Source organism: Acanthisitta chloris, unplaced genomic scaffold, assembly GCF_000695815.1.
Source record: "Acanthisitta chloris isolate BGI_N310 unplaced genomic scaffold, ASM69581v1 scaffold752, whole genome shotgun sequence".
NCBI classification, from domain to species: Eukaryota; Metazoa; Chordata; class Aves; order Passeriformes; family Acanthisittidae; genus Acanthisitta; species Acanthisitta chloris.
This window is the reverse complement of record NW_008661926.1, coordinates 9,501-33,063: the sequence shown is the minus strand read 5'-3', so window position 1 is coordinate 33,063 and position 23,563 is coordinate 9,501. Positions and strand designations below refer to the sequence as shown.

Below are 23,563 nucleotides of genomic sequence, written 5' to 3'. Positions count from 1 at the left end.
ACCAGATTTCTCTGTGATGAGAGATGGGAGAGATCTGGGCACAGCACAATTGTTTCCAGAGATAGGGGTTTTTTTTAAAACTTTTTTTTTTTTCCCCCCCAGTCTCCCTTAAATGTGAAATGCAAGGTTTGAGGGATGTTCATGGAAAGCAAGCTTAACTGAAATGCAGTCTAAAATTTAACAATCATATTTTGAGCTTTACACTTTAATTTAATTATATGCAATTTTATGCAGCTGTATGTATAAATGTATAAAAAATTGCACAGGACACTTGTGCTAAAGTATATGTACCTTTCAGTATGTGTGAACAATCCAAACTATTTATTTAATTGAAGTAAAGATTTAAATAAGGAAAGCTGCAGAACTTTGCACTGGTTTCCTGAAGTGGCCATTTCTGCCTTGACCTTGTGACACAAGAACTAAATGTACTTAGGGGAGAATTTAGGAAAGCAGAGTATCTCAAGGTGATCAGTGGGATTTTTCTTATTTTCACCAAAGCACTTACGCTATGTAGAACATGAGTCCCGTGTTTTCTGAAATTTCTGATTCTGATTTTGGTGATCTGCATGCAGTGGAGCAGTTCCTCAGAAGAGGAAGAGTAATTGTAATTGCAGATGTTATTAAAATGTAAATAAACCTGGTTTTGAAATGTATTTTTAATCAACTGTTGAGAGGGCAGCTTGAATTCATACACAGGCACCTTCTTGTGAGGAGCAGCTGTGCTGAGCAGAGGCAAGATGCAGCGCCTGTGTGTTGGGCTTGGAGGTGGGTTTGGAGGGAGGGTGAGAACATTGCTTCTTGTCCCTTCCCCATGCTGGGGAAAAAGGTCTCCCTCTCAAAGTTTGGTCTGTGGGCTGATTCTTCATTGTGATATTCCTTCCTGGAAATCCTTCTCCCAATGGGATGGGAGGGCAGAGATGAGGACAGGGTTGGGGGAGGTGGCAGTTCAAAAATCTATCCAGAAAAAACTTAAATAATGATATCAAAGGTGACAAGAAGGCAAGACACAATCCAGCCTCCTGCACTTTGAGAGTCCCAAGAGGATAGGACCAACTGGGCTTGTCCTGCCCCATAAATCCAAATGAAGAGTTTGTTCCTCAGATCCTTGAGTGCTCCACCTTTTCTAATTCTTTTGTCTGCCTGGCATGCCCGTGGATTCTAAATAGGTTTTTTTTCCTAAAGCTGTTGCTACAAAGACCCCCATTACAAGGACCCTTTCAAGAAGGCAGCAGGGGGAGGTAGCAGGACTGGGCCCCATGGAGGCTATGCACTCCAATTTGCAAGGCTTTACCTGAAGGGGTCAGGATTTTTATATCTTTCTTTGGAGGGCTTTTATGGGTTCTCTTCACATTTCATGCCTTTCTATTTCAGCTTTTTTTTTCCTAGTGATAACACAGAAGTATTAAAGTCAGTACTTCTGCAGAAGCACCAACTGAAAGTATGAACACTTAGACTTAATTTGAAGTGTGTCAAAAATGAGTAAATTTAAATGGCAATGGATTGTGTTGCTGAAATTGTTTTATTAATTTATGTCTCCTCAGTGATAAAATACCGTGTGACAGTTTGCACTGGGACAGTGAGCGGGAGTGGTACAGATGCCAATGTCTTTATCTGCCTCATCGGTGACCAGGGAGACACGGGAGAGCGCTTTCTCTACAACTGCCTCAACAGTGTCAACAAATTTGAAAAAGGCAATGTAAGTTCACACAGCAGATCCTTAAGATGGGGTTTGCAATTTCTGTTTTTATGATGTGTGTTTGTAAACTTGGCTGATTTCCTTGCCAGCTCAGGCTAGGGCAGTAGGCAGAAATAAATCATGTTGACTGAGCATCATCGGGGACACTGTGCCCCTGCTTGATGTCTGTATGTTCATAAAAGAGTTTCTTGGTTTGCTCCCCAGCTAAGTACTGACTACTGAAATTGCATCTTTAGATTGGGGAAAGTTTCCAGGAAATCTTCCAAGAACAAAATGGAGCCTTTCCCCCTCTGTCTAATATAGCAAAATTCTGGCTCCTAGGGCAAAGGAAGAAAAAGCATCTTATTTAATGTGAAACTCTGAATGAAAGGCCTAATATATTTCCTTTATATTTCCTCCAGTCTCCCACAACCACGCTACACTCAATTTTTGTGTCTTATTTTCAAATGGGTTTTCAATATATTTTTGTATGTCTGTGTCCTGAATGGATGTGGCTGATAATGGCTTGAAGTGAAGACAGAGCTTGTTCCCTGGAAAACTGGAGATAATGAAGTCAAATTGCAGTTAAAGCCTTTGCATCATTGGCAGTATCAGCTAGCAAACAGTGTGCTGATCTGATCTATGGGGTCAACCTACTTAATATGTATCCAATTTTGGATCTCTAGGGTCCAGCTTAGACTGGTAAAATGTAATCAATATCTCCAGGAGGAGATTTTGAGAATCTGATTGCAGAACTCTGCAGATTTCCCATCTCGTGTGTCATTATTTGATTGAAGGTTCAGAGTGGAAAGAATATGAAGAGAAAAGGACGTCACGTTTTCAAAATAGACTATTGAATTTAGGCTTCTGAAATATGCATTAGCACATTGGATTTGCCTTTGAATGTCTAGAATTTCCAGTTATTCACTGAAATATCTGAGGTTTTTTAGACTTTAAATGAACTTTCATCAAGTACTTCTTGTACCTGTAAGATCTGTATGTGGAAACACGTGTCATTTAGCAAGTGTCAGAGTCCATTCTGCTTCTAAATGGTATAAAGGTTTTCAGACACGGACATTGTTAACATCTTATTTTTTGCCTATGAGCTTACATTATAGATATTTTAGGTTTAAAAGGTGGGTCCAAGCTATAAAGGATGGCGTTTTGTCATTTGGTGAAGTCTAGTTTTGTCAAAATGGCAGCAAAATGAGTCATGTTTTTGTGGTGTTTTGAAGACTGTTTCAATGCCGTTCCAAAGAAAGATGCTTGGTTCACAGAAAAGACAAATATTTAATACACAGATGATGGTTATTTTATGGTATGGTTCATCCTAGTTCAAGTCTAAGTTGAATGAGACTTTGAGCAATCTGGTCTAGCGGAAGGTGTCTGGAAGTAGATGATCTTTAGAGTCCCTTCCAACACAAACTGTTCTGTGATTCTATGATGATTCTATATTTACTCACAAATGTGAGTTATAGACTAGCTTACAAGAAAGAGGAAAAAAAGGGAAAAAATTTTGGAAATCAGATTCTATGATTAATAATATGCAGATGACATAAACCAAACTGGATCCTATTAATGGAAAACTGGTCTCCTGCTGCAAGGAGCTGAAAGCTGGTGAATGAATTGGAAGCTGTTTAGGAATTGATCCTGATAAACTTAGAGGTTGTATATTCAAGAGTCTGAATGAGTATATCTACACTGATTAACTCAGATACCCTGTTAAAAAGAAATGTAGCTAAGTAAGTGTGGTCTCTAATCTACAGCCACTTAAACCAATAGTATCTTGATTACCAATTTAACTTAAAAATTTTGCCTGCAGATGCAAACTAACAGCCTGTGTAGAAAGTAAGATTTAAAGACGCCTCTAAATTAGGTGTTTGTCCTGTTGTAGTTCCAGTTAGTTACTTCCTCATTAATTTATATCAGCCATTAATAAGTAAGATGAGCATCAGGCCTAATGAATTAAACTTCATTGACTTAGACTGACTCTGTGAGGTTTCAATGCCTTAAATCCCCAATTCAGCAGTTTTGAGTATGTAGGCAACACTGACATTTTCAAGCCCATCATTAACACTTTAAACAGTGGCAGTATGTTTAGTTGTCTTTATTGTAAAGATCAGTCTGAATTTCTGAAAGATAAAATAGTTATGATTATTTTAATAGTTACACAAATATTGCATTGCCACCACGCTTTCTGGGAGCTAGCTGCATATATGCTACTGCCATATGTGCTTTTGGGAGATGGAAGAACAACTAAATCACAGTGGTTAACTTTCTCTTACATAGCACAGCATCTCAGCCAGATGGTAACCACAGCAGCCAAGTCTCTTTGCTGGGCTATATGCTGCAGATATGCAGTGTGTACACCCAGTATTTACCATGCATGTGCCATGTGTTTGCTCTGTACATGTGCCATAGGTACTTGTCTGGTCAGATTCCCAGAGGAGCAACTCGCTCTTTGAGCATATTTATCTTCCTTCAGCCATTGTGAACTGCTGGTCCCAGCATGCTCTTGTGTAAGAGGGATCTGGTCTTGAGTGGCCACTTGGGCTACTCTGTAGTTTGGTGGTTTGAGCCCTTTTCCAGGGAAGGGAAAAAATCCCAAACATAAAATCCCTGTATCTTGTGGGGTATTAATGGTATTTAGCTACTGGGTTAGGTTCACATCAGCTTCCAAACACAACTCATGGAGTATCTGGAAACACCCCTGCGCAGGCCTGCCCGTACTGGCATGCCAGGAAATCAGGTGGTATAACCTGTGCTCTGTAATCCATGTCATCTGAATTTAACACAGAATAATGTCTTCAAACTGCACCTCTAAGTACCGCTGTAGATTTGGTCTGAAGTGATCTGCTCCCAATTTCCCAGAAAGCTGATATCTGAGCAAGGGACTGAACTTGGATTTTCTGCCTCTCTGTATGAATTTCTTAATAATCAAATTACTTCTCTTTTTTTACAGTTGTGGAGAGCATGCAATGACATGGGAGATTTAAAATGCTGACAGATGATATATTTACAAATATAATGTTATACATCTAGCACAATTATTCGAGCTTTCATCCTTTGGTAAATTCATAATTTTTCCTTCATCCCATGAAGAATTATCTTGCAGAGTGCTGATGATGTTGGTTTGATTGCAATAATAAATTTGGGTTGTTTGTTTGCTTTTAAGGAGAAATATTACCTTACCTTTTTTCTTCTCCTTCTCAAAGGCCGATGAATTCTTCATTGAAGCAGTAACGCTGAAGCAGGTGAGGAGGGTGAGGATAGGGCATGATGGCAAAGGAGGAAGCAGTGGCTGGTACCTTGCCAAAGTGATAGTGAGGGAAGAAGGACAGCCAGAAAGTGAGGCTGTGGAATTCCCCTGCAACAGGTACCCGAAGCAATGCTTGCAAATTATGCCTCTGTCTATGCATTTGCCAGAATTTGAAGAGCCTAGTTGTTGGTCCATGACTGGAATTTTCTGAGCACAGCTTAATCCTTTTTATTTATTTGTTCATTCATTTATTTTTCCTAAGCCTGAAAGTAAAGACTGTGGTTTGGGAGGTTTAAGATACAGAAACGAACCGCAATAAGAATTGTGAATTTCTCAGCAATTTGCTCACTAATGCAGAGAATTTCCAAAAGATAAAACACAACCTTCCAGTACCACATCCAGTGTCACTACAATTGCCTGCTGAAGAAACACACTCTGCAATCTGCTGGTGTTATTGCATGTGTGGAACAAGATTCCAGTCCCTGACATGCACATCCCATCTTTTCAGGTACAATGGGATGCTATTTTTGTGTTGGGAGAATGCAAAATTGTGATGCTGCCATCTCAAGAGTTCCTTGCATGAGGGGAAATGACTACCATGCAGACAGAGATAGTGGTAGAACAGAGGGCTGTAACTTACCCTTAAGGGTGGGTTATAAATGTATTCTTCTTTTCCCTAGACAATCAAGTGGCCAAAAGAAATATGCTGTACTGAGGCTACTCATGGGGAACAAGATGCATGACCTGTCCCAGCACTGACTAGGGTCTGCCTCAACGTTGCAGCACAAGCTAGCGACAACTGGGTTAAAACATAAGAGATTAACTCCAGTGTAGGTCAAGGTCCTGTAAAGTCCTACTTGCCTTCACAGGATGTCCACCCTATAGGATGGACATTCACTGAGCTCTGTTTAACAACATCCAGTACCAGTTCTAAATTGGCATCTCCTGGGGGCAAGTGGAATTGTAAAACAAACACAATTACTTTTAAATTGCAAACAAAGGCAAAGTCTCTAAGCTGGTTACTTGCCTCTTGTCTTGGAAGAACTCCACTATAATTAGGGGAGTCAGCCAAATACAAACCAGGAGCCAGCCCCAGCCTCTCTGCACTGCTAAAGCCACATCACAACAGAGAGTAAACTCACCAGGGAGACAGCACAAAGCAGCAGATGCAATGTCATCTTGGTTGTGAAAAAGCAAGACAGTGTCTTCCTTTTCAAAGCACAAACCACCACATAGTCATTGCTGCCTTTTGATCCATATTTAACAACCATATGTTTTACTGAGTTAAGCAAGCTGGACAGGTTTTTCCTTGGACATGAAGTGTCCACATGAAGAGCTGTTTAGCTCAGACTCCTCAAAGCTATTTCTGTGTCTAACTGCACCATGCAGCTGGCTCATTTTAAAGATTTCCTTTTGAATTGTCTCCTTACGTGACTGTTTAACTGGGTCACTTCTCTCAGCTTTGAGTGATGATGTCCTTCTCCTTAGCTTTACACCTGAGAACCAGGAACATCGGAGTGTAGAGGCCACTTCACTCAGGCCAGGGACTGAAAAAGGAGGGAGGAAGAAAACCTAAGACCTTATCCCCAGAATGTTCATGGAGTGCATTCAGACTTCATGTCACCAGTGATGGAATTCCACTCTTCTTATCTTTCTAAATGTCTCTTTTTCCAAGTGGTATCAGTGTTGTTTGTGTGACTTTATTTGCTGTCCTTGTGTCAGCATTATCTTTTCCTCTCAGATTGAGAAGGTAACATGACTGATCACCATCAAACACAGGGACAACTGCTCCCTCTCACTATCTTTGATGCCTGGGTCTCTTGAGAGACTGAGACATCATCGCAGTATACGGGTGTCGTCATGGAGTCTGGAGATATCTGAGGGTAAAGGTGCTCACCCACTGCATCCTCCATATAAGGGATAAATGTCTCCATGACCTGCAGTGTTTGGATGTTCTTCTCCAGTCCTGTAGGCCAAGGAAAACTAATGTCCTCGCTGCTTTGGCAGGAGCTCAGAGAATCCTGCTTCACCTGCCTCTTCAGAGGCAGGATGTTGAAGAAGACTTAGCCAAGAAGAGGCAATGCAAGTGAGGTTAGTTAGAGACTCCATCCAGGGGACAGGGAAGATTGTCTTTCTGCTTGGCCAGTAGACATGTTGTTCTCACTGCCTGTATCTCCAGCTCCAGTCTTCTACAAAGCACAGCTGCATGGTCTACAGAAAACGCATTTTGCTTCTGTGTTATTACTGAAAGCTAGTCCACTGACCTTCTGCCACTTATCTACCGTTAGACAATTAGAGAACAAAATGCCTTCCAGCAGAAACATATCTCACCTGTGCAGAAAGCTTCAAAGGCTTCTTACCTCTGTACAGACTGGACTGCACCAGTATGTGTCGAGCAGACACTCTAGCAGAGAGCTAGCGAACCAGCTTTCACTGTAACTTATGTCTTTAAGATACCCTTATAGATCTTCATTACATAGAACTACTTGAAGTCTCTGTTATTGTTATTTACATGTTCATACATATGGTTATGTTTTGCCTTTTAATTTGAAAGCTTTTTTATGACTCTATAGGATCATCTATTACCTAGTAATCACAAGAGCTCTATGAGGAGAACTGTCTGTGTTGTACAAGGGAGCCAGCAGAGATAAAGAGAAGCTAAGTGGATTAATTGTGAGTTTGTGTCAGGTTCAGAAAGAACATTGAGAAATAAGGACTCCCAGGCCTGTGCTTTCAACTCTTTAACCAGTTGTCTTAGAGTCAGTGATTTTTAAAGTGGACATTTTATCTATGCTTTTGAGAAGTAAATGCAAGTGGCTTGTCCAAGCATTATTTGCAGAATTACTAGTACATCACTTGGATGCACTGCAGTACTATTCCTCCCTTACAACCACATGGCATTATAATATCCATGCTTTCAGGGACTGAACACTGAGTCATTCAGTGGCATAACTGAGCAATTTATACCTTATAATACCCGATGTGTTTTAGGAATTCTGATGATGAATATGGCAGGAAAGTTCAAAATTAAGGCATTCACTTTTCACACCAGAACTGGAGCCAAACCCTTTTGAAGATCAGAACTGAGTTTTTCAGATTTCATTTTCTCCTCAAAGCTCTCAGGAAGTCCTAGAATGGACTAGCTGACATTCTCTAAAACAACCTACTTTTTATAGTATTTACGCCTCAGTCAGAAATAAATTTTCAATCAGGTAAAGTTGTGAGTTTGTGATAGGAGAGTGTTTTACATTCTGTAAATCATCATAGCTCCACTGAAATCTTCAATAATAATTCATTAAATTTATTTGCAAGCATATGACCCTCACCATCCTAATTTTTTCCAGTACAAGCATAAGGGAATATCATTAGTTCCTGAAGAACAACAGACAGACCGTGAATGGCATGATGCACTAGGAGTCTCTTGTGAAAGAACATTTATTCAATCAAATGCCAAAAGTGTTCATCATACGAAGGAGCCAGAGAAACCTCCTTTTGTTGCTGCAAAATAAACTAGAATGTCATTTATTTTACACATTCGTGCATATAGCTTATATTTAAAGACACATATGTGTCTTTAAATGTAATGGACATGCTAATTATTCTAATTGCATGCAGGCTGGATTTCAAATGTTATATATGATGTAATACCATATTTTTTGCAGTGCTCCCCAGACACTCTGATTCTCCAGAAATTCTTTCTGAAATGGCTTTCATGTAATATTTGTGTCCTTTTTGACTTATTGGTCAGAAAATATCTCTTTAAAACCAAGGGTGTGACACAGGACATGACATGACTATACTGTTACAAAACCCGCAGTGGCATGTGAATTACATCCACAGAAACTGCATGGAAGCTCTGATAAAGTAAAAGCCTTTGACAGGCCTTTGGTACTAGGAACATGATGGCACTACACTGAAAACTATTTTCTGTAGCCTGATGTGTTTATAATGTGTCAATCCTTTTGCGTTCAGTGTAAGGCTATAAACCCCTGGTTGCAATCTGCTGCTTAGTGATATGCCATTGGAATTACATTGAAGTAAAATTAGGATATTTTGTATATGTGCTGAAGGGAAGGAATGCAGTGGAATTGTTCATCCAAATAATTCCTCTGTCAGTAATCTTCTTGAAAAAATAGTGATTCTGACACTTTGGCTGTTCTTTTGGCTGAAACAATTTAAGAAGCCTAGAGTCATTTCTTCTGATAAACCTCCCTCTTCCTCCTCCAGTCCGGGACATGCTCCTTCTCTTGTCATCAGTAGCTACCAACATTGATAGAGGGAATTTCTTTATCTAGGGGTTCTTCTTTTCAGATTCATTTATCTCACTTCTCCTCACTGTTGAAGCAGTTAGCATTTGCACACAGAGATCTGTTTCTTGTGGGATGTATTTTTATCCTGTCACCTTGGCTTAGAAGTGATTCACCCAGATTCAACCCAAATATCCCTAAAACACTGGCAATGGCGAAGGTGACAGAAAACAACAGCATGTCCACTGGCAACAGAAACAGCAGCTTGCAGGGCACAAAAAATAATAAGCAGCAGGAGAACAGAAGTGTGTCTACTTTGTGAGCCTCTGCCTTTCTGAAGAACATGCTGAATTTACTGGTCCAGGGGTGGTGGAGTTCAGGCTCAAATTTTGTGGGTCCTCCCAGTTAGCATCCATGTATGCAGAAGGATCTTGACTTTTGGGATGATGTGATCCCCTAGCCATTGGGTACCTGTTCAAGGACGTGAATCCTGAGCCAGCATCAAGAACTACATGATACAAAGGTATTAAGGACCCATTCTAACAGGTAAAATAAAAATCCCCCAACCTCAAAATACCAATAAAGGCTTCCTTTCTTAGACAATGTGATGTCTTAGCATGCTTCTCTTCTACTCTCCTTGCACTTTACCCTTGTCCAATTCTTGCCATAAATTTCAAGCTCTTCCTGACAGATTTTTCTGTTCCTCCATCCTACTACACCTGTCAGCCTCCTCTGAGGCACAACATCACATATGATGCCCTTACATGGTGTTTGTGTGATCATCACATGTTCATGACCTTCATGGTGACTCCCTTAGCTTTCAGTCCTTTTCACACCACCTGCACATGGCCACCTGCTTTACATGGTGAAATGGAAGAATATGTGGTAGACTGCATACCCAACAACCCGTCAAAGCTTAAAGGGGTGCTGGGAGTAGAGATGTGTGTCTGTGTGTGGGACTCTATGCACCTCTTTTGCATGAGAACATTGCTGCTAGTGCTTTCAGGCCTGGCTAACTCCAGCTCAAGTTTGGATCTTTTCCTGGTGCTGGGGTGGTTTTTTTTGGCATGGTTTCTTTGTGCTTACTGTTTTCCTCTGTGTGGTAAGACAGAAGGGTATATTATATTCCTTCATATGGACAAAATGAAAACAGACCATCCTTGGTGTTCCAAAATATCTCATTCCTTCTTGGTCCAACTGGCCATGTTGGTAGGCTGTGCTGGCTCATTACCAGCAAGGTGTCATAGGTTTGATCCAGCACTCAGTAGGCATTTGTTCATGTCCCCAGATGTCTGTTATGAGGGTGATTTTCTGGTTTCCATATGTGCTAACTCACCAATCAAATACAAAATGGAAACTTAAAACAGAAGCAAGCTCCCCTCCTTGTTGGTATGAGGGTCAGACAAGAAGAATGCATGTAGCATGGTCACATTACAGGAAGCTTATAGACCATTCGGGGTGCATATGTTTGTGCAGAAGAAGGTCTGCTGTATTCTAGTGTCATTCACATAGCTGTGTATGTGAGTATCATAGCTGGTATTCACATAGCAGTGTGACCTCCTTCAAAAAGAAACAATTTTTGAGGATTTGTTTTTCCCTCTTTATTGTTCTGGGAGTTATTAGAGTCATTTAAACACCCTGCATAACCCACCAGAGCTTGCTTACTTGTCCTTTTCTTGCCCCTGATGCTTTTAAGCAGTGTTTTTAGCTGCAAAAGATGCTGCTGCACACAGATGCGTACCTGGGAACAGTGGGCATTCTGGGAACTACTCCTGCTTTCATAGCACCACTGTGGGAAACCTGCCCCTAAGCAGACGCTTACAGGAATATTATGAGTGCTGCAAAAGTCTGGGTTTGAAGTGGAAAGTGAGAAACTCCTACCAGGGCCCTTGCTGTTGTGCTACAATGGTTGCTGTATGGCATATGATGGGTTTAGTGTGGTAAATCCTTCATCCCTGAGGCTGAAGGAGCAGCTTTGAAGGTAACCGTGCTAGAAACTGGTTCCCCTCTCTTTTGGGAGGTGACTTTTGGAGGGGACTGGAGAGGGACTTTTGGAAAGGGCATGTAGTGATAGGACAAGGGGAGAATGATCTCAAGCTGAATGAGGACAGGTTTAGATTAGATGTTATGAAGAAATTATTCGCTATAAAATTGTTGAGAGGGTGGCACAGGTTGCCTAGAGAGGCTGTGGATTCCCAATCCCTGCAAATATTTAATACCAGGCTGTGTTGATCTTGGAGTCATCTTGTCTAGTGAAAGGTGCTCCTGCCCATGGCAGGGGGGTTGGAACTAGATGATCTTTAAGGTCCCTTCCAACCCAAGCCATTCTGTGATTTTATGATTTTCCTTTCAGAATTTTTTCCCTTGATATCATTTACTTTGCGCCCAGCTCTTTTTCTTAATTAGTCTAGTTGGTTCATTAGAGTAATGCTGAGAAAAACAGGAAATCCCTCCTTTTTGCTGGTGCCAGCTGCTTCCACATACCCAACCTTGAATATGGAAACAACATATTTCATCCCCTTCCTGGTGGAGAAAAAAGGGATATATATACTTATCTGATAGGAAGGGAAAAGACATGATAAAGTGGAGTAAGCAAAGACTGATAAAAAAGGGGGGGTTAGTAACTTAGATGCTGTAAAGGTTGCAATCAAGGTGTTTAATAATAAAGGCTGCAAGTCTTTCTGGTCAATAAAGGTCAATGCTTTCAAGAGACTGAGACTGTCCATTCACAGGAATAACTTACAGTTATAAAGTTTGTGCTTTCCAGACAGATGGACATCATAGCAGTGATTTATCTACTGCAAGCAGGGCTCTCATGATCTCTCTTCTTGGAGAAATGGTGGTTTAAAGTGTGGCTGCCATATGGTCTGATCAGGCTCCTGCTAAGTTAAGAGAGATACAGAACCCTGTTAAAAAATCTTTTTTTACTCTGGTGTGGATTTGGACTATCTGTGGAACCAGCCTAGATTCTGAAAGGTCTAACAGGTGCTAATTATTCGAAGATAACTTACTTCTGTTTGTAAACCAGATGGCTTGACAAAAATGAAGACGATGGTCAGATTGTCCGAGAACTAGTGCCTGCTGGGGAGTCACCAGTGCTAAAAAGTGAGTTTAGCTTGGGGAAATTGTCTGGGTTTGAGCCGTGCATGAATGTATCTTCTTGCTTTATTCTTCTTAATAATTCGTGTCAGTTCACAGTAAATCTAATGGAGTTTTTTTGCCATGCTTATGCAAGAAGCTGCAGTAGGTCACTCTGGGGAAAATGACTGACTTAAATTCTAGTTTGTGAATGGGATTAATTTGTATAAAAGAGCATAATCACAATATTATATGTGTAGAAAAAACCTTTGATTTTGTAATTTGTTTAAGAACTGCTTTTTTGCATAGCTTTCTCTGAAGGGTCTTGAATTGCCACTGCTTTAGTAAATTCCATTGAATAACTGTGTTCACAAAAGAAAATCACCAAAACGATTATATTGCCCTTTTCTAGAGAACCAGGGCTTCAATGCTAGAATTTTCTTTAGAAAACAGTGCCTGCAGAGCTCAAGTTGAGATGCTTTAATTTTGTTTTAGAAAACAACAAGTAAAAGTTATTGAATTAGATCATAAGTATAAAAACCAATGGAATAATTTCACTTTCTAAGCGGATTTTTATGGCTTGAGTAATTATCTAACACTGAGAGTGAGGCATACAGAACATTTTATGCTTACTAATGTAACTGTTGGACCTCTTATGATTTGGTAAATAACTCCAAGGTGTGACAGCTTCTTCAGTGTGGCCCTAAGATGCTGAATGTATGAATGGAGGGCAAACCCCTTTCTGTGTCTGCATCTAGAGCCTTTTTTCTCCATATCTTTTTTGAAGCTAATTGCCTGGCTGAGCTCTGGAAATGCCATTCATTCATCTGTGTTTTGTACATCAATCTCACTTTAGATATCAGTTATCACATCAGCGTGAAGACGGGAGATGTCCCTGGTGCCAGCTCAGACTCCAAAGTTTCTATCAGACTCTACGGTGATAAAGCAGTCTCCAGCAAAGAGCCTCTCTTAGTCTCCGATAATGATCTAGGCAATTATTTTGAACGTGGTCGAGTGGATGAGTTTACTCTAGATATGATGGATATTGGGAAGGTAAGAATTAATTGCGGGTGGCTCCGTACTTCTTGCAAGTGTCTGAATTCTGAATCAATAGAACACTGAAGATTGAATGTGGTGAAGAGTCTCCGACCTCAGCATTGGGTATTAAGAAACACATCTTATATAGACTATTACATCAGCAGTCTAACAAACATGCAGTTATGTGAAGAGTGATTTAAGTTTAAAGTTAAATACTTATATACATTATTTACATGAATACAGTGGAAGAACAGTGTGCTAGGGCAAGGAGATTGTTACATAGTAAGTAAATTCTTTTGTGTCGGGGTTTTTTCCTGCCCTTAGTTTTTGTTTGCTTTTTCAAAGATCAACCGAATATGGATTGGACATGATAACGTGGGTCTCCGGTCTGGCTGGTTCCTGGCCAGTGTCCAGATCATGGTTCCAGTCCAGGGAAGGCAGTACATGTTCCCCTGCAACCGATGGCTTGATAAAAATGAGGCTGATGGCAAAGTGGAGGTGGAGCTCTACCCAAGTGAGATTGTGCCTATTGAGAAATGTAAGAGAACCCATGCTGGTTTATAGCTAGGACTAAATATGTATTACTACTATGCTTGAGGACAAGGTCACCACTGTGTTAGACACTAAAACCAAAAAGTCCCCATCCATATGAGGTTATGTTGGTGAGGGAAGTAAGTTATTCTCATGTTTTCTCAAACAATTGGAAAAACATTACTGAGTTTTTAATCTCAATTTCCTAACACTGTCTGAAAAATTTAGATCCTGGGCAGTGTAACACAACAAAAGACAATGTGTTTCTTCCTTGAATTATCAGTGGGTTCTACTTTTTTTTTGTCTATCTGCCCCAGTCCTTTATTTCATTTACATTCCCCAGTACTACACCAGCACATGTTCTGTCCTGTTTCCTGGAAGGAAGAAGCTGTTTGATAAATAAGACCAAATCCCTATTTGCCCACTTGACTTCTATCAGTAGATCCATTTTCTTTTAAGGTGATGGCTAAAATTTTTCTTCAGATTCTGAGACAGTGTTGTGTTTTTCCCCTGCTCTCTGTAATTCCCTTCCTTTTATTATACTAAGGAGATAATTTAACCACTCTATTGTTAATATTGAAATTGTATTCCCTTTTAAGGCTCAGTTTTACACCCCTGTGACACTGGCTTAATGCTTGTAAAAGGAAACCTATTAGGTTAGATCTTAGTGAAGAGTTCTGTTATCTCACATTTGGTCTGGATAAGTGCAAAAGGTCAGCTATGTGGTCATTTGTTAAGACAAGGTAATTTAACTTTGAACCTCAGTCCTTGGGAATGTTGCTATCTGACTTTCTCTGCTGATTTAATTGCTTTATTTTTGGACTAGTGATAAACTATGAGGTGACTGTAGTTACTGGAAGCGTGCGAGCTGCAGGCACCAATGCCAAAGTCTTCATGCAGATTTATGGTGAGGCTGGCAAAACAGAAGTGATCATCTTAGATAACAGATCCAACAACTTTGAACGGGGAGCCACAGAGATCTTCAAGGTATGATGAAGGTAGTTACTGCCACTTCTAAGAAGGGAAAGAAAGGATCAACCAAAACTGAGACATGACCCAAGTAAAACCTAGTTTGAGCTAATTCCATTCAGAAAAAAAAAAAAAAAGAAAGAAAAATAGACTATTTAAGAAATTTGCAGGTCTGACAGTATCTGCTGTCGTCTATCCACATTTTTGGGGAGGTTTTGTGTTTTTATTTTTGGGAAGTTTTGTGTTTTCTGGAAATGCTTTCATCTTCTGAAGCGCTAGTAGGATGTCATTGAAGTACATGACCTAACAGCATTATCTGTTTATATTTACTTTCAAAAGGAGGTACTTATGTTAGATCTCAAAAGGCCTATACTTTGGGCCTGACCACACATTACTGTCCCTTTTCATTGTCTAGCTGGGGAAAGAAACCTGTATAAGAATATGAGTAATTGTGGTTTTTTATGGTCACACACGCCATTAACCACAGGTACATGTGCCAACCCTGAAGAAGTTTGCAGCTGTAATTTTTGTAAATGTGTGACTGCCCCATGCATGTTACTGCCTGTAGTACTGTTCCAGCAAGCACTGCACAGTCACAGCACTAAAAGTGTACAGCACACTTCTCCAGCTATCTGTCTGGCCAGAATTTAGGTTTATACTACAGAGCCTGCACCTCTTTTGATCAGCTCAGCAGTAAACGGAGTGTTTGCAGGGGTGAGAAGCCTTGGAATTAGCTCAGGTGGGTAAGCCAGGACCTGGGTGCAGCGTCCTGGGCTGAGATGAGCCCAGGACCTTCTCAGATGAGGCTGAGAAGTAGGTGTGCATCACAGTGGGGTCGAGCATGCTTTCCCTGTTGGACCAACATTCTTTTCTCTGTTGTTTGCTTGGGCTTTATGTCCAGAGAAACCAAGGTCTGGGGGAAAGGAATGGCCTTAGCTCTTATGCTGATGTGGGGTCAGAGCAAGGACAGGATGTGCTGTCAGGGTATGTCAAAGCCACATCCTTCTGTATTGAGGGAAAGACTGACATCTGGACAGTAAAGCACAGAGTCCTGATGGAAGCAGGATTTAAGGCACATCTGTCATATGTGCTCACAGTACAAAGCTCAGCACAGTGGTGCCTGGGTCTCCATCTGAATTTGCAAACCCACAGAGGTGGGATCCATCTCATCACAGTTAAGCTTGGGGCTAGTTGCTGAAGCTTTCCTGAATCATGAAGACTGGGGTATCCTTGCTGTCACTCGTCAAATGGAGGTGCCTTTATCCACAACTTGACCAGTTTTGTAATGTGTATTTCTGAGATCCATTCACCTCCGTCTGCCTCATATTCTTGTTTACAAAATGCAGTTACAGATATTTATCCATGTTTAATGAGTTATTTGGAATTTAAGATGACTAGAACCTTATAAATGTTTGCTTTTTTTAAACTCTATAATTTTAAGATTAGGTTTCTCTGATTTTAAAGGAAATAAGCTTTCCAAAACTTATGAGTGAAAGCTACTAGCTAATATCAGATTTATAATAAAGCCATATATACAGTGTTCTGTTTACATATCCTTATATCCTTAGGATGTAAGGATATCCTCTCTCAGGTATTTATTGCTGGACTTGCAAGTTGTGTCCATTTTCTGTGATTTTTATTAAGCACAAAGTGCAGAAGCTCTGAAGCATTAATAGACAGATCCTCTATCTCTTTCATTATATGAATATTTACAAGAAGATAGAGGCAAAAATAAGATTCCGTGAGCTACATGCTAATAGGAAATCCACCAGTTATGGACAAAGTATGCAGGATGATTACAGCAAATCTAAGGGTCAAGCCATGTAAGAAAAGACCCATTCTTTATGTCAGGACAGCTAGATCAATTTTAGTTTTCTGATAAGCATCTTGTGTACAATTGATTTTGTTTTAATCTGCAAAATGCTTCTAGAATAAAACCTTAGATGCCAAGTTCCAGATTTCAGCCTGAAGCAAATGTTTGCAAGTTTTATAATATAAACACTGCCTAACAGCATAAGCAATCATCAGAAAGAAGTCATCGGATGTTGAAGGATTGCGTGGAGGAAAACCTTCCATCCAACTTCATTAGGTAGTATTCTGGACAGATAATCCAAACTCACAGTCTGTGTCAGAGATTAGGTTATAGGAGTCCAAGTTAACTGTGGTTTTGCTTTACCATTATTGCTTCTTGCTGGGTTCATGTCTTGTGCTAAGAATGAAATGCATATTATCATTAATTTTCAAAAGACGGCTTGCACTCAGAATTTGTAAAAAGCTTGTATGATATTTTGACATTATTCACCTTTAATGCCAACACAAAGACAATACTGGTGAGGAGAGCAGTGGGGAAGTAGGGAGCCCAGTAAATATGGAGTCAGCTCCAATCCTCACCATGGTTGCCCTGAATGTCCTCAGCTCAGTCTGTTCAGATGAGATTTGGTAATGGAAAGTATGAAATAATTAAACAGGAAGGAAAAAGTAAAGGTAAACTTGCATTAAAAAAATGTTCTTATCCTTGCTTAGATGTTTTGGGTGATAGAGGCAGTGCTCCTTTATAAGAATACGCTTTATGAAATTAAGATGTCTTTTATATCCTCCTGAGTGCTGACTTTTCCTTGGCGGCAGAGGGAGGCTGCAGATGTTGGCAAGATTTATAAGATTCGGATAGGCCATGATGGCTCAGGCATCGGGGATGGCTGGTTCCTGGAAAGTGTCACACTGAAGCGACTTGCCATGAAAGCAGAGGAGACTGATAAAAAGAAGGAGGAAGAAGAGGAGACCAAGGTGGACGACGGAATTGATGTCTACACATTTGTGGCACGCCGCTGGTTAGCTAGAGATGAAGGGGATAAGGAGCTTGTAGTGGAGCTGGTGCCTGATGGAGAATCTGACTTAGAGGGTAAATATCAGAGGGAATGCATGTATGTGTGTGCATCCAGCAGTTGCATGAAGGACAGTAACCACACTGTGGTGCTTGACAGGACCATTTATGCCCCAGAACCATCCCATTGCCTCAGGCCTGCAGTGTAGCTTACCCTGTGCTTTGGTTGATCAGCACTGGGGAGGAAGAGGATGGTGGCTAAACTAAGGCAGAGGATGGAGGAGACAGCCTGAAATTAGACTATCTAAAAGGATTTTCCATATGTTTTACGGGGCACATGGGTCAAGAGTCAACTGGTTACCACTATGGCTGGGAGTTTAACAAGCTGTAACTATTGATATGGTTAATTACAGGGGCTGGAGGAAGATGGAGCTGCTCATGTTTTAAGATAGATGCAAACAAACTCCAGACAGAATCTTTCTGTGCTGGCATTTTGGGGTTATGTGCTTTCATGGTGAGCCACAGATGTGATGCAATACGACTATTTCTGGGCTCCTCCTGATCTGCCTTTACAATTTTACTTGCAGAAAATACGTACGAGGTCCGTGTTCTCACTGGGACTATGTGGGGGGCTGGGACGGATGCTAATGTCTTCTTGAGCATCTATGGCATGGAAAGAGGAGACACGGGTGAGCGCCAGCTGAAAAGGTCGAATAACCTCAACAAGTTTGAAAAGGGGCAGGTAATGCATGAACTCAACTCACTCAAACAAGAAGGTGGCTGGCAGAGTTCTCTCAGTTGTCATGCTGGCCATCCAAGACAGTCTCTTCCTGGCAAGACTTAGCTTGTTCCAGCTTAAAGCTCAAACATGCTATATTTTCAAAATATATCATATGAAGCAAAATGCCTCAAAACATTTTCCAGGGAAAATTAATTTGAATAATAAACTGAACACCAATTCCACATTGGAGTCACTTGTTGCATCTGCTTCCTGTAAACATTCTGGAAATAGTGTTTCCTTCCTGGAGTACTAGTAAACCACAAACTTTAATTTAATACTGGAGAGTATTTGTGAAGCAGCTCAAGTACATCAGTATTTAGACTACAAATACGGTTCTAAATGTTCTACTCAGCCAGTCAGGGAATAAAAGCAATACTACACAGTGTGCTATAATTACATTATAATCCAATCCAATTAAAGAAAGTCTCTTGTAGATTGAGTATTTGCCATAAAAAATTTATGAATGATTAACAAGCTACTACTATAGCCAGGAGTTTTTCAAGGAATAATTCTGAATAACAAAAAATTATGGGAAAAAAAACAGCTGTGGAAAACTTGCAATCACAAAAAAAGAGCCTAGGGTTGTTAAATAAGCTGTTAGCTGTGATTTATGAGCTTGGCAGAAGTGAAACTGCAGCTTGGTTTTTCATTCAGTGGGAAGAGCTCCAAGCTGCAAATGTAATGCTCTTTACTCTTGGGAGTACAAACCTAAAGTCTACCAACATATTAATCACATTAAGATGTTTAAACTATTACGATAACAAGGACCATCCTGTCACACTAGCACAGCTAATAAATGAACCTCTTGGTTGTGGTAAATGACAAATGGAAGGTGTTCTGTGGGTTAAAATAAAGCAGATGGGCTACACTTTGACACTATTCTGTGCAGACTCAGGAGTTGGACTCTGATATTTATATGTCCCTTCCAACTCTGGATATTCCATGATTCTACATGGAGGTGTGGGGGGGGAATTTCTGTGGAGTCGATATATTTGTGTCCAGTTCCAGATTCAGTCTGTGGGAAAATACTAAGCCTGAAAAGAATGCTGTTTAGAAGAGATGAGTTAAACCTAGAGGATGCTGAAACTGGGACACAGTAAAGAAAGGAGTGAAGGATTGTGCAGGTCCGTGGCTGTTACTATCGTGTGGGAGCCAAGCATTGATGTCAATGGGAGACCTTACAGCTCTGTAGTAATTTTTTTACATCTACCCAAACAGTGCACAGAGAACTTGCAAACACCTATTCTTTAATGGAGAAAAAAGATTACCCTTGGGAAACACAGTCATTTGCCTTTTGCCTCCACACAGGTGGATGTGTTCACCATCAAGGCCATTGACCTGGGTGAGCTCAAGAAGCTGCGGATCCGCCATGATAACTCTGGTTCTAGGCCAAGCTGGTTCCTGGAGAGGGTAGAGATTGTTGACCTCAAAAAGAGCACCACGTGAGCAGCCTGTTGCACCCTTTCCATACAGCCAGAAAAGGGGCCACATTTTCAGGAGCCTGCAGGACCATGGGGAGGCAGAGGAGATGTAGAAGGGCATCATCGTAGCTCCTCACCACCTCACAGGGAGAAGGCACTCTTGGAGAGTCTTGTCATGATTCTGCCATTATACTGAGCATGGGGTTATTTTGGGGTACCTCTCTGTGGGAGTTTGCTGTTCCAGCATATCTGCAGTTTGAAAAACAGCAGTGTTTGGAAGGGAACCTCAGATTTTCTCTGTTTCTCCTGTGAGGGAATCAACTCTCAGTCCTGAAAAGGTCCCTGAGCAGAGCCTGCACTCAAGAGTTTCCTTTCTAGGCCCCACTTTGGGGCCTTACATTTCATTTGTCTTTTGTACCTAACACAAATATGTGGGCCAAAAGCAAATCCTGATCTAAGCAAACTCCCATGATTTTCATAGACAGCTGGATGAGCAAAGACTGGGCTGTTCAACACCTGAAATACAGGCTTACCTTTGAGCTGGAACATGCTTGAAATCACATGCTTAAAAGTTGCACAATGCTCTGGTGGGTAGGACCACTCATGAGCACCTTAAGATGAGTCCAGTCTTCATAGACAAAATGTCTGGAGAGAAACTGGAGGTTCCCTTGAGTTATTTAACTTTTCTGGGAGTGAAAAGTAAAATGAATCAATCATGGGACGGACAGCCCAGAACCAGCACTTTTCAGTAAGTTCTCCCTAACCTATTTATGGATTTAGTTTGCGCAAACAACACCAGATCTTGAGGATGGAAACAGATGTATTGTTCAGCTTTGAATAATCTTGCTGGTGGTTTTTTTTCTTTAAGTAGCCTCTGATCTGTTCTTGTTTATGTTATTAAAGCCTGTGAAGTCCTGTGTAAGCGCTGGGTGCTGCTGTCATTCTTGTAGGTATTATTTTCCATGCCAGCGGTGGTTAGCGGTTGAGGAAGATGACGGTCAGATTGTCAGGGAGCTGGTCCCAGTGGATGAAGCATTTGTAAAGAAAGATTCGGAAAATGATGGCCAGTCTCTTGCAACGCTGGGCCTGGAACAGAAAGGTTTATGTTAGCCTTGTATTTCTTCCAGTGTGGGGTTGGAAAGGAACCAAGTTATTAATGCTGCTGAGGGCAGTAACAGTTAGCAGTAGCCGTTGCTCACTGGGCTGTGAGTAATTTTTGCCCCAGCCATGAAATTTTCAGGTGTGAATGAAGTGTGAAGTGCATGTCAAGCAGCAAGGAGTGGACCCTTCTCATTTTTAGTTAATTTAATCATCTTGCAAGATTGAATGCAAATCGAGAAAGCTAGGAAGATGGATAATATATTCAGTCATCTTCTGTCAACTGAAATGCATATTAGTTGCTAATATCTAAGGAATAATTCTCATTCATTTCACATCATGGACTGCAATGGTTAAATGTTTTGATGTGAAACTGAGCAGAGAATGAACATAACTGGGGAAAGGGACCTAACTTTATCTCACTTTCCATCTTGCTGTTTGTGTCAGTTGTCCTCTGAAAATAACTTTGCCTCACTTGTATATAATTTTGCGTGGTAACCACAGAACAATGACACACTCCTGGGTCTGATGCTGCAAGGTGCTGAGTGCCCAACACTTCCACTGGTTTAATAACCGGTGAAAGGTTTTAAACTTTCTCCTGACTTCCCCCTCAGATGCTTTTGAATACAGGAATAATTTCTGCAAGTTGTATAATCAAACAGATTCCACGAAGTGTTTATCCCTTTTGTTCAGGAGGACATGCTGCTTGAGCAGCATCTTGGAAACGTGTGTGTAACTACGGAGGAAATATTCCATTTTGGAAATCTTGAGTAGGTTATTGAAGAGCAGTGAATACTATATTAGACTTCTCCATATTTTTTATGAGTTTACTGTGCTTGCTAGATGCAGGTTTAATAGAAACCTCCCCAGTGATGCTGTTCTGAAGGGTGTGTTTGTGAATATGAACTGTATATGTCAGTACATACCTTGTGGTTTGTGTTACATGCACATATATTATTTGGTACCAGTAGAATAAAGTGGTGTATGTGAATGTTTTAAATTAAATATTACAAGCAGGGCAGCTTTGAGGAGTGTTAGAGGTTCTCAGGATGGAAATGGGAAGGCTTGAGCACATTTCTTATCTGTAGATATGCAGACAATGTGCTAAAGGACTACAGTAGTAGAACATTCTGCAATCAGATAGCCCAGCTCGCCCCAGGAGCTACCACAGCATAGGACGGGAATTAGAGATTACAGTATGGCTGTGATCAGTTTCAACCAAACACACATATGGGAGGAAAATTAGAGTTAACTCCTACTTAGACTTCACACTCTTAAATTAAGGTGTTTTATCTAACAGCTAAGTCAACGACATACACTGTGAAAGTGAAAACTGGGGATAAGAAGAATGCTGGGACAGATGCCAACATCTTCATCACACTCTATGGAAGCAAAGATGATACAGGTATGGTTTCATATGATGGAAAAGGATAGCAAGTGACTGATGGATACTTGAAAAGACAGCTCATGGCTTCCTTTTATTTCCTCAATATCTATTCCTCATTTCTTTTTAGTGCAACTTCAAGGTCTTGCTGCTGGTGCATACATCATGGTAACTTGGAAGCACACCACCAGCTGCTGTAAATCACTGCCAAACTTTGTGATGTTGATTTGCACCAGCTGCTGGTCTAAAGGTTTTAATTTCAATTATAGAAACAGCATAGTTGACTGGGACTACATTACTGAGTACTGAATGCAGTGAATGATTTGCTCTCCTCAGCAATGAATCAGCTTGCTCCTGAAACCAGCCCTCCTCTGCCTCTTTGAGTGGTCCAGCAGTATTTTATCAGCTGATGAGCAAATCCTCTTGGAAGCAGCTGAGCTGTGTATGCAGTAACTGAAATGTCTGTGACAGAAGTGACAGCGAACTGATGTGTAGCACCAATTTCTTTAGCTGTGAACACAGCACAACAGCATTATCCCTGTCACACTGCCAGAGGATCACTTGAGGGAGGAATTCTGTATATTTTGGGTATTGATACAGATTTGGGTTCAGAGGGAGTGACAAGGGTCAGATCCTGAGATGAAAGGCCAAGTTTTGTATTTTAGCCACTTCCCTCTTTCCACTGTTGACATTCACAGGAGATTTCTTTCACATGTTGAACAATGTTCTTTTGCATTGCCACAACAGGGATAGTCAGCCTAAAGGCTTCAAAGATTAACAAGAACAAATTTGAGCGTGGGAAGGTAGATGAGTTTACAGTCGAGTCTGTGGACATTGGAGACCTGAAAAAAATCAAGATAGGCCATGATAATAAAGGTAAGATAATCTGCTTTGTAGTGCAGGATTTCTAGTGCACTAGGCATATTGCTGTATAAAATAACTGCCTCCAGGACCCAAATTTAATTTATCTTTTGGTGACAGATTCTTGCTGTCACTTTGGCTGTTGCTGCTACTGTGGCAATATGAGCTCAGTGGTGCAACTTGCATGCAGCTTTGCATCCTCACCCTCTGCAAGAGTCCCTTTTGTTTTGCAGTGACATCTTTACAGAGATTTCTCAGGTATCACCAAACCCTGTCTTTGTTTTTGTTGCACATGGGACCTGTAGACTTGTCTAATTTCTTTATCAATTTTTTGTTGTTGTTTTGATCACCAATCTTGGTTGTCTTTTAGGCACGGCTGTGTCTCTACTGCACACAAGGG

General features: G+C 40.8%; 1 protein-coding gene across 1 annotated transcript in view; it reads left to right on the top strand.

Annotated features, from left to right (window-relative positions):
- LOC103798124 (lipoxygenase homology domain-containing protein 1-like) overlaps positions 1-23,563 on the top strand; it is a gene marked incomplete at both ends in the record, with an annotated part of 45,143 nt that overhangs the window by 14,921 nt on the left and 6,659 nt on the right. The window contains 12 exons of the mRNA XM_009070367.1: positions 1,542-1,696; positions 4,891-5,051; positions 12,210-12,286; positions 13,116-13,312; positions 13,643-13,835; positions 14,655-14,815; positions 17,423-17,696; positions 18,206-18,360; positions 19,708-19,841; positions 20,771-20,919; positions 22,219-22,323; positions 23,050-23,178. Coding sequence (XP_009068615.1) covers positions 1,542-1,696; positions 4,891-5,051; positions 12,210-12,286; positions 13,116-13,312; positions 13,643-13,835; positions 14,655-14,815; positions 17,423-17,696; positions 18,206-18,360; positions 19,708-19,841; positions 20,771-20,919; positions 22,219-22,323; positions 23,050-23,178 — 1,890 coding nt within the window. The remainder of the gene's footprint in view (positions 1-1,541; positions 1,697-4,890; positions 5,052-12,209; positions 12,287-13,115; positions 13,313-13,642; positions 13,836-14,654; positions 14,816-17,422; positions 17,697-18,205; positions 18,361-19,707; positions 19,842-20,770; positions 20,920-22,218; positions 22,324-23,049; positions 23,179-23,563) is intronic.